This window comes from Peromyscus californicus, unplaced genomic scaffold (genome assembly GCF_007827085.1).
Source record: "Peromyscus californicus insignis strain IS unplaced genomic scaffold, ASM782708v3 Scaffold_5__1_contigs__length_169319896, whole genome shotgun sequence".
Classification (NCBI taxonomy): domain Eukaryota; kingdom Metazoa; phylum Chordata; class Mammalia; order Rodentia; family Cricetidae; genus Peromyscus; species Peromyscus californicus.
In genome coordinates this window covers 21,041,525-21,052,698 of record NW_026294573.1, presented here as the reverse complement: position 1 = coordinate 21,052,698, position 11,174 = coordinate 21,041,525, and the positions used below count along the sequence as shown (strand labels likewise).

The window sequence follows — 11,174 nt, the reverse complement described above, 5'->3', positions numbered from 1 at the left end:
TTTTCACAACTCCCTCGGGAACCCAGGGCCTTCCACATTCTAGACAAACATCTTATTACTGAAGTTACATCTCCAGTCTTTTTTTTTTTGAGATGGGGTATTCCTGTGTAGCCCAGGCTAGCCTTAAATTCTCACATCTTCCTGCCTCAGTCTGAGTGCTGGGATTACAGCCATGTGCCCCCAGTCCTGGCTCCCCTTTATTAGTTTCTTAGGTACATCCCTCACCTGTAGAATCCCTTTTTTACCACTTTTTTTTTGTTGTTTTTCGAGACAGGGTTTCTCTGTGTAGCTTTGCGCCTTTCCTGGATCTCGCTCTGTAGACCAGGCTGGCCTCGAACTCACAAAGATCTGCCTGGCTCTGCCTCCCGCGTGCTGGGATTAAAGGCGTGCGCCACCACCGCCCGGCAAGAGTCCCTTTTTTAAAAAAAAGCTCTTCCCAGTTTCATGTACCTATCTCCCGAGGAGACCTCAATGGGCAGTCTCACACAGGCTGTCGTCATCCACCGCCACAGTATCCCAACCTCTGCAGGGGTCATTCACATGCACTTCCGTCTCTGGGCTTCCTCATCACACCCTTGTTAATGGAGACACTTCCTGAGGGTCAGCTCTGAGCCAAGTCAAGGGACAAATAGGTCTGTAAGCCCAGCCCCAGCCCAGACTGCCAAACCAAACAGAAGCCCTCCAGAAGCCGTCAACTGAAGAGAGGCATGACCCACCCAAAGGAAAGGCGCAAGGACACTGGCAGCATGAACCCCAAAACCACACGTTTCAGCCTCATATTATTAAGATTTATTCTTCCTGTCTGTGTATATAGTTGGGGACTGAGTCGATATACAGCCACTCTACAGAAGCCTATAAGTTTCGGGCGGTGTGTGAGTAAATGTGCCTCCTTCCCTCATCAGGATATGTGAAGTGGATTTCCTTTGTGCATTTAACTTTGCTTGGAAGCGTGGTTGCCACCACCTCATCCTGAGAAAGAGGTGTCCCCCTAGGAGGCTGCAGCTGATTGTCTGCAAGGAGCCACAGGTATGTCTGTCCTCGCTCACATGGGGAGGACACGCACAGTGGGGAGGGAAATGGGGGTTCCCACACCAGTGACTTGCCTTACGTAGGCCTTCTGGAGCTACGGACATAAAAGTGATGGTGGGGGCTCCAGCTACACTGTGACTTGTCATGATGGGGACTCCAGCTACACTGTGACTTGTTGAAGAATGAGGAGTCTATCTTTAAAAAGAAAGCCGGCCATGTGTGCCGCACTCTTGGCTAACTGACAACGTAACAGGTCCCCGTATAAGCAAAGTCAAATGCGGTGTATGGAAAGCAACTCAGAGTATAGCAAGTTCCCAGGCCCCAGGCCCCTGCCACTGTAAGGGCTCCTGAGAGGAGGGTGCCGAGGGTGCCCAGGGTGACTGGGCACAGTCAATCCTGGAAGTCTTCCTGAGGGCGGTATCCAGAGAAGGAGCAGAATGCAGAAGTCCAGACCCATAAAGTGGAGGCACTGGGGAGCTGGAAGAACAATGCCAAGAGCCTTAATTACCTTTTCCAGAAGCTGCCCCACCCCACCCAAACCTCCCACAGCTGTATCCTCCGGGACTATCCTGGGGTTTGCTGTGGAAAGGGGCTCAGAGAAGCAGAGGTTCCCTTGGGTCTTTGTCCTTGGCTGGGATCCCCACTAGTCTGAGCAGCTGGAATGGAATGTTCCAGGAATGAAGGGCCCGCCCCTCCCCCACCGCTCCTCTACGGAGCTCCCCAGGGCTGTTCCAGAGATTCCCAATATGGTGATGCTCTAGAGCAGAGGTTCTCAACCTTCCCAACGCCGCGACCCTTTAATACAGTTCCTCATGCTGTGGTGACCCCCAACCATAAAATTATTTTCGTTGCTACTTCATGACTGTAATTTTGCCACTGCTATGAATCGTATCTGTTTTCCGATGGTCTTAGGCAACCCCTAAGGGAGTCGAGACCCATAGGTTGAGAACCCCTGCTCTGGTGCCACCAAGGCCGCGTTGCTCTTCTGATGGAATGTTCTCTTCGGTGTTCTCTCCTGTCCTAGGCAGAGTGGTTCAACCGTTCACAGCCCCACTATGAGGCACTGAGTAGGACTTGTTATACCCAGAAGTTAGCTCTCCATTAGTGTTCCTTGAGCTGGGGAGATGGCTCGGAGGGTAAGAGCATGGAGGGTAAGAGCATGTACTGCTCTTGTATAGGATGTAAGTTCAGTTCCCAGCACCCACATCAAACAGCCTACAAATGCCTGTAACTTCAGTTCCAGGGGGACCCCACACTTGTGTCCCCCAAGGGCACCTGCACGCGCACACGCACACATGCACACACAAAATTTAAAATAAAAATTAAAAAAAAAAAAGATTTAAAGCCAGAAGGTGATCATCCACACCTTTAATCCCAGCACTAGGGAGATAGAGGCAGGCAGATAAGAGTTCAAGGCTAGCCTGGTCTATAGAGCAAGTTACAGGACAGCCAAGGCTACACAGAGAAACCCTGTCTCAAAAAAGGGGTTGGGGATTTAGCTCAGTGGTAGGGCTCCAAAAACAAAACAAAACAAAAAACAAAAGACTTAAAAAGGGAAAGTCATTGCCCCAAGCTGAGACAATTCATTTCACCCAGGACCAAATTTCAGGTCTGTTTTGTTCTGCTTTGGGCCCTTCTGCCTGTCATAGAACATGTCATCCTCCTCTCCTGCCACCCAGGCTCTTTGCTCCCTTGGCACCACACATCCTGCCAGGTCTTCAGGGAGGGGAGACAGCTGGAGGCAATCCTCAGCCGTGCATACAGCCCTGAACATCCTTGGCCCACCCTTGCCATAAGCCAGGTATGTTGAGTCAGCTTGACTCACCCCCAGAACCCAGACAACCTACCAAGGGTGTGTCCAGTCCTGGGGGACGGGGTACAAGACACACTTCGCCACCTCTCCAGCAACTTATACCTCTCTCCCAGGACTGGACCCATTAGAAACGAGAACTCAGAAGTCTCCCCAAATGGTGCTGTCATTAGCCCACTGAACTTACAGGTTCTACACCTTTGAGGAAGCCATCTGCCCACCTTGGCCCTCAGACTCATCGGTGGCCATGGGGATAAGAGTCTTGCTTTGCTGAGTGTTTGAGAGAATGTGAACAATGGGTATAGAATGCTTAGCATGGCGCCCAGTGTGAAGGAAGTGGTTCATTTATCCCAGAACTAAGGGTTCTCTTCTCTCATCACTTCTGACCAGGGTGTAGTCAAGGAATAATGGGGGAAGAAATAGGCTGGGGATTTCCCACATTTCCCAAACACTTCCTCCCCCGCCTAGAGTCTCTCTAGCTGAGCCGCCAGGGCACCTGAGTGGTTCCCATGGAATCAAGCCGTCGGCACAAGACGCTGCCCAATGGGACACCTGAGTCTAGACCTGTCACTTCAGCCACCTTGGTTGTTGGGTGGTGGCAGAATCCAGTTCTGTCATCAGCGTAACAAATCTGTAAATACAGAACTGACTGGGTGGGGACAGTCAACAGTGGAAGCCTCTTTCCAAGAAGTCTTTCCTACTGGATTCTCTCCTTGAAGTCAGGGTCCCCTCTGAGCCTCTTCTAGAGTTGTGCTCCCAGGGGTGATGGATGCAGATCAGAGAACCCCAGCCTCCTCACGCTGGGAGCCATCACTGCTTATTCTGCAGACCCTTACAGCCCGAAGCCAGCAAGCCCCAGGACCACAGGGAGGGGGATAATTGAGGACTGGGCACCCGAAACAGAACACGCTCCAGGCCACGCCCCCAACTCTCACAGAGCAGCTCCACACTGCCCTCTGGTGGCACTGCTATGGCAGCTGCTGGGACCAGCCAAGAAGCAAAGGGGCTATGTTCCTCTCCTATCTGTTTACTGAGCACCCAGATTCACTGGTTGACATAGTGTCCTCATTGCACAGATCCCCAGGGTCCCTGAACTCGCCCAGTCTGCAGGCTTGGGGCCATCAAGAAAGTATTTAGCCAGAGCTACACAGTGAAACCTTGTCTCACCAAAAAAAAAAAAAAAAAAGTGTTCAAGAAGTTGGGAAGTCATGTGAAAAAGAGTGCTTTCTGCTCAGGGGTAGAGTAATATTAGCCAGACTCTAAAACGCAATTTCCAGGGGCTGGGGATGTAGCTCAGTCGACACAGTGCCTGCCCTTCTTAGACTAGGCCCTGGGTCCAACATCAACACTACATAAATACAGCATGGTGGGGTATGCGCCTGAAACCCCATCATTTGAGGTGTGGAGGCAAGAGATCGGAAGTTCACAGTTGGGACCAGACAGGTAGTTCAGCAAGTAAAGATGCCTCCGCCAGGTCTGACCACCTGAGTTCAACCTCTGGGACCCACTTGGTGGAAGACAGAATGGATGCCTGCAAGTTTTCCTCTGACCTCAACACAGCACTCTGGCACAGGCATGCCCCTCACCCACCCACAAATAAGTAATGAACGCCTTTAATCCCAGCACTCAGGAGGCAGAGGCAGGTGGATCTCTGTGAGTTTGAGGCCCGCCTGGGCTACAAAGTGAGTTCCAGGAAAGGTGCAAAGCTACACAGAGAAACCTTGTCTAGAAAAAAGAAAGAAAAAGTTCAAAGTCGCTAGGTGGCAGTGGTGCACGGCTTTAATCCCAGCACTGGGGAGGCAAAGCCAGGTGATTCTCTGTGAGTTCGAGGCCAGCCTGGGCTACAGAGTGAGTTCCAAGAAAGGTGCGAAGCTACACAGAGAAACACTGTCTTGAAAAGTCAAAAAAAAGTTCAAAGTGATCCTCAGCTATTTATGGAGGTTAAGGCAAACCTGTCTCAAAAAATAAAATTAGAAAGTAATCTGGGCCCCAATTAGGTCCCCTGGGATGGTGACATCCAGGGAAAGGTTGCTGGAGGAGGTCTGGAAAGCAAGCCCTTTAAAGTGGAGACCCTCTGCTGCATGTTTCCTCCTGAACCCACGAAGTAAGTGGAATCGGTGTGCTAGGTGAGGAGAGATTGGAGTCAGACCTTGGAACGTACACAGGGCCCTAGGACGGCCAGGCAGGCTGAGAAGGTGACTTTAATTGTTGAAAAGTACACAGCAGACATACAACCTGAGGTTCCAGTCAGTGAGCTCTGTGTGCCTTGGCTCATAATTTTTTTTTTGGGGGGGGGGAGCCTGGCATCTGGAAGGGGAGTGGAGGGAGGGGCCATGGCTGCCTGTGCCCCCACCTACCCATCCACCTTCTCCAGCAAGTGTCTCTCTATGTATCCACCCACCCCACCTCTAAATCAGGTCAAAGCTGATTACAGTGACTCCCAGAGACTGTGATGGCAGAAAGCACTCTCTGCCATTAGCTAAAAGCGTCTCCAGATCCGCTGCCATCCCTGCAGACCAGAAACTGGGCGGTCCTGGCGGCAGTCCAGCGCCGCAGCCTGAACACCGGCTATATCACCTCCAGGAAGTCCTGGGTTCACTGGACCTCAGCACTCTAGATAACCTGAGAGGCCTCAATAAGTCCTCCTATCTGGGGAGGCCGGGACATGCCAGAGTCCTACAACACTGGTCCCAGCCAGGAGTCTGTTAGGTTTGGAGGGGAAGGCCTGACGGGGGTAGGGTCAGCTGAGGACCCCTGCCTATTACAATATACCTGAATGGCAGGACTAAAGTGCTGTGACTCTGACATCTTCCTCCTTCACTCCCTTCTCAAGCCTGACAGGAGGGACAATATTCAGAGAATGACTCAGAGAGGGGGCAGCCTTGCTTTGGGCCGCTGTAGACAGGGAATAGAGGTCAGCTCTCCCTAACTGTCCCTAATACAATGAAAAGGACACACACACAGGCCTAGGATCAGGCTCCCTCGCTCTCTCTGGCATGTGACCTTGAGAAATCCCTTTTCCATTCTATAAAATGAAGACTTTCTTTTTTTTTTTTTTTTTTTTTGGTTTTCCGAGACAGGGTTTCTCTGTGTAGCTTTGCGCCTTTCCTGGATCTCGCTCTGTAGACCAGGCTGGCCTCGAACTCACAGAGATCCGCCTCCCTCTGCCTCCCGAGTGCTGGGATTAAAGGCGTGTGCCACCACCGCCCGGTAAAATGAAGACTTTAAATTAGCTCCCGAGACCAGGCAGCACCCATCTGTATGTGTGATTTAAATGAGTGAAGTATCCTACCATGACTTACAGTGGGGGAAAAAAAAATCCTATGCCCCGTGGTAGCCTCCCCACAGCTCTCCTGAGAGGCAGATATACCCACGTTACCACTGACGAGGGGGCTGCCACCAGATGCAGGGAGCAAGGCTGAGGCCTGGCCAATGGGTAGGGACAGAGGAATGGGGGCCTGAAGGGCATCTCGTCAGGAAGAAGCAGGTGGCATTTCCAGGCTGGCCCTTTAAGGCCCCCCTTTCTGGATGCTGATGCCATGCCTGCCCCCTTGGGGCTGTTAAAGAGTGTCACCTGGCTCCATCCCTGGCAGAGCCATCTTAGAGATACGTTGGGGAGGGCTGCTAGGTGAGCAGGTGATAAACATTCCATTCTGGTCATCTCCATCAGGCTACAAACACAGGTAACAAAATTATTAGGAGTATGAGAAAAGCTGTTTCCTAGAAACAGAGAGGCCTACATACGATGGGTACAAATCTTCAACCTCTATGGGATTCTGTCGTCCTCCAATGGGAGACAGGGGCTCAGAGGAGGAGAATCCGGTCATACAGCCCTGAGGCAGCCCCTTCTTCCATCCTGGGGCCTTATTCTTCCCTCCCCAAAGAGGTGGAGCTGAGCTGTGTGGAAGCCAGCAGCTTCAAGGGCAGGACTTCACTTGCGGTCCCAGGGGACCCAGGAGAGGCCACACAAGCGCAGGTGAGGGTGGCAGATGCTGCGATATTACAGCAGGCTCCAGCGGGCTAAAGTTTGCCACCCAATCCTTCCTGAAGCCTACCACCCTCCACTAGTTCCGCTCCGTAAGGGGACTGGGCACTGCCATCTAACCCGGCATGAGAGAAGAAGCCACGACAAAACGGACAGTTCTATCAGGGCCCCAGAGATGGGAGATCCCGGGCACTGCACCCCTCGACACTGACACACCGTACCCCAGAGAGCACCCGTCAACACCACCTCACCTCAGTCTCATTTTCAGGGCCCCCCGGCCCCCCGACTGTCTCCTCCGCGTAGATGACGCCGTCCATCTAGCCAGCACCCAGACCTGTCGGTCCTTCCGTCCTTCCGCCTGTCTCGGGAGCCCAGGGGTCCGGGGTTCGGAGGTCAGCGCTGGGGGGAGGCGGGGCCGCGGGGCGGGCTGCGGCGGAAGGGCGAGTCGGGCTCGGGGCAGTGGCCGCGCCGCAGCCGCCCCGCGCCCCAGGGCACGCAGCTCCCCAGGCCGAGCGCCGAGGCCAGCAGCGCGGGGGGCCGACCCCGGCGGCCGCGGCGCGCGCCCTTCTTGAGACGCGACCCGTGCGCCGCCAGGTAGAGCTCGGCCTGGGCCACGCCGCCGCTCAGGCGGCTCAGGCTCTCGGCTCGGTGCGCCAGGCGCAGCTCGGCAGCCAAGAAGACTCGGTGCAGCTGCAGCACCCGGCTCTCCAGCTCCGACACCAGGCGCCGGCGGCCCTCCACTTCCAGCAGTCGCCGCCGCGCTTCGGCCAGCTCCAGCGCGCGGCCCCCCGCCCCTGCCGCCGCGCCCGCGCCCCCCGCCGGTCCGGCGCCCCCGGGGCCCCCGCTAGCACCCTGGCGCCAGCGCTGCAGCTCCTGCCCTTCCGCCGGTGTCTCCGCCGCCTCGGGCAACGGCGGTGACTGAGTGGGTGTCGGGGTCGAGGTCGGCGATGGGGGCGGGGGCTGGAGGGACGGCAGGGGCTCCCGGGGTGGCGGCGGGGGGGACCCCGGTTCTGCCGTCCCTTCCTGGGCCCCTGGGCCACAGGCGCTGATGCGGCAGCCCGGCATCCCCCGCCCCGCGGCGGCCCCCGGCGGTCGGTACGCAGGGACCGGAGACGCGGAGCACGGGACGAGGGAGAGGCGGCCGCAGAGCCCACACCCAGGCCGCACGCGCCGCCCAGCAACTTATAGCGCGTGCGTGGGCGGGGCCATGGGCAGCTCAGCCAATCCGAGGCTTGCATGTCCTCAGTCGGCCCTGCCCTCCACCAAGAAGCGTGTCCCCCCAAGAGCCTCGGGTTCCCGCTCCGTCTCCCAGGTTGGCCCTATCTGGGCATCACCCCAAATTTTGGGTGGATCAGTGGCGGGTCACTTTCCTCGCCTGGACTCTCGCAGCGGTAAACTTCGAAGTGATGCTTAAAAGTCAGACATTTCAGTCTCCACCCAGAGGAGGGTTTGGGCTGAGCGTCACCCCCGCCCCCTTCTCGCTCGCACGACAGCGAGAGCCTGGCCTAGAACTCAGCGCTCAGGGTCTCCTAGGCCACTAGGCTAGCTAGGACGCCCTCCCCCATCATTCTGGGGTTGTGGGGTGATTAAGGCGTCCATAGAAGGATGGACATATGATTGGATTGGTTGCACAGCAGGAAGGCACCACAGCCGCTGCTGCTGGGTCCGCCGACCTTTGTGGGGCCCTTAGAGAACCCCCAAGGTGTGCAAAATTATTTTCCAGCTCCACTCCTGCCTGTGTGTGCACCTACCAGCACACAAGACACCTCCCTAATACCTTTTACGTGGAGGGGGAAACTCAGGAGAAGCCGTGATGCCCTGCTCAAGGTCACGTTGCGGGATAGCGGCTGAGTCTGGACGGAAATGAACAAGCTCAGCCATTCATCAGAGCCCTTTGATGCTTGGATTCCTCCCTTCCCCCAGGTGCTCGACTCCGTATCTAGGACTGTAATCATCCTGGCTCTGCCCAATTTCTTTGCCCGCAACAGAAGTAGCCCTGCTGTTCTCGCCTTGGCCCAGACCCCAATGATGGTATCTGTTTGAATGTGCCATCAAAGAGGGGAGGGGTCGGTGGTGGGAGAGAGCAAGGTCCGCAGGGCGAGAAAGCAGCTCTGAACCCCATTAGGAAAGACTGCAGCGGGCCCCCCGGGTTTCAGAGGACCTGCCTAAGGTGTGGCCAGCATCCTGAATCTCAAAGAATCTGAAGAGGAGTCTGGCTAGGGGAGGAGAAAAGCCTCGGGCCCTCCCTTCCCCTGACCTTCTTCTCTAAGTGCTTACAGGCACCTTTTGATTGAATTACTGCAGACCCGTGGGCATGACAACAAGTCTCCAGAGAGTCAGCTCCTGGAGTGAGGGAGAAGGGAGAGAGGGTGAGGGGAGTTAGATTCAGAGAAGAGGGACGACTCACAGGTACTGAAGGGTGTTAGAGAACCGGAGTAGCTCTCAGAGAAGAGACAGACTGGCAAGATGTCTCCTCGAGAGGAAGAGGAAGGGGCAGGGACCGTTCAGCTCAATGAGTTCAGCCCAGTAACAGGACCCAAGGCTGCCAATCGATGCCTAGACATAGAGACGGGGGTGGGGCACGGCACAGTGGGGACAGGGAAGCCCAGAACATGGGAACTTCATCGAGAATGAGGGGGGCTCAGGGACTGTCCGGTTGTCCCCAGCAAGAAGGAATGCCCTCCCTCCCCCACGGTGGCATCCTAAACATGGGCCTGTTTTTCAGAACAACTTTGGGTCTCTCCGTGCAAAAGCACCCCACCCGGAGAAGCTAGACTGGTGTTTTCTGCATCAGGTAAATATCTGCTGCCAATTCCCCAGGTGAATGGAGGTGAGGGGTGGACAAACCCTTATTACGCCACCCCCCACCCCCACCCCCATTCCTTTATGGTGGCACAAGCCGGTAATTCCAGCATTTCCAAGGTGGAGGCAGGAGGATCAAGAGTTCAAAGCCAACCTGAGCCCCATGAAACCCTGGCTAAAGAGAGAAAGGCCAGGAATGGCAGCCCATGCCCTTCCTCCCAGTACTTGGCAGGCAGAAACAGAAGGATGTCTGTGAATTCGAGACCATCCTGGTCTACATAGTGAACTCCAGGGCAGTCAGAACAAAACAGAGAAACTCTGTCTCAAACAAACAATAAAGATGGAGAGAGAGTGAGGAGGACACAGTAATGGTAAGGCTATCTAAAATCAGTAATAAAGAATCATATTTTCTATTTATCTAAAATTGCATATAAGTCTATGTATCTACACACATACATATATACATACATAGTTTAAATGAAAATTTCCCACCTGGTCTGACAATGCTATCCCAAGAGTCATAGACGATCTAACAAATACCCCAATACTAAGCTTGAGAAGCTCCTTCCGAGTTGTTGGTCAGGGTAGTCCCAGAGACTCCTAAAACATTGTAGGCTATAGCCTTTGCCCTTGGTTGCTTCCAAGGGGTTGAAGGTAAGTCACTATTCTGAGGGCACTATTTGCACTTTGGACACAGGACCCAAAATATCCAAGCTAAGTCTGACACGAAATCCTCCTCCCTGAGAAGTAACTTTCATGGTACCAGAAGGTCCCATGAAAGCTTCCAAGGGAGGGAAGAAACCAACAGTCCTATCCAGCTCTGATGCCTGAGGACTGTTAACACTAAGGGCGCAGTAGTAGCACACATATCTTGGCGGAAGCAATAGCTTTCTGGAAACCTAGCCAGCGACCTCAGGCTAGTGAGGTCATAGACCGTTGAGGAGAGTCTACAACTGCCTTTTACTAAACCAGCAGAATTTCCAACTGCATTCTAAATATTTATCCTTCTCCCCACGGATAAGTGCAGCTCTCTCTCCTTGTCAAAGAAACTTTTCTTTGCAACAGAGAACCGCAGCTGATGAAGATGCCGAGAACAAGTGATTGTGTGGTGGTGTCCATGGTGTGTGTGTGTGTGTGTGTGTGTGTGTGTGTGTGTGTGTGTGTTATGTGCTATATGTGAAACTTGGGGCATTATGAACACTAGGCAAGAGTTCTACCACAGAGCTATACCACCATAGTAAACATTTGCTTGAATTGGGAAACAATGGAAGCAGGCACCATCAGAACCGAGACATCCCCTCTGCATTCATTCATTCATTCATTTCATTTCATTTTCTCTCCCTCCCTCCTCACTTTGACGATCTCTTCCTCTGCTGGGCTGACTGATGGGATGGGAGGTACAGCCATAATGGGGTAAGTCCTGCGGCGGTGACTGCGGGGCCGTGGCACACAGACGGGGGATTGAATGGCAGTTCAGTACCCTTTGTACCTGCATGGGAGACAGGCAGAGTGCAGGAACACATTGCCCAATGAGGCCAGCTGGGGAGG

General features: G+C 54.3%; 1 protein-coding gene across 1 annotated transcript; it reads right to left on the bottom strand.

The window, feature by feature from the left end:
* Positions 1 to 766: 766 nt before the first annotated feature.
* On the bottom strand, positions 767 to 8,003 carry Trnp1 (TMF1 regulated nuclear protein 1). The gene is made up of 2 exons (XM_052717066.1): positions 7,076 to 8,003; positions 767 to 1,506 (listed from the first exon to the last, which is right to left on the bottom strand). The coding sequence occupies exon 1, from the start codon at positions 7,887 to 7,889 to the stop codon at positions 7,218 to 7,220; it is 672 nt and encodes a 223-aa protein (XP_052573026.1). The 5' UTR covers positions 7,890 to 8,003; the 3' UTR covers positions 767 to 1,506; positions 7,076 to 7,217.
* Between the last annotated feature and the right edge of the window lie 3,171 nt (positions 8,004 to 11,174).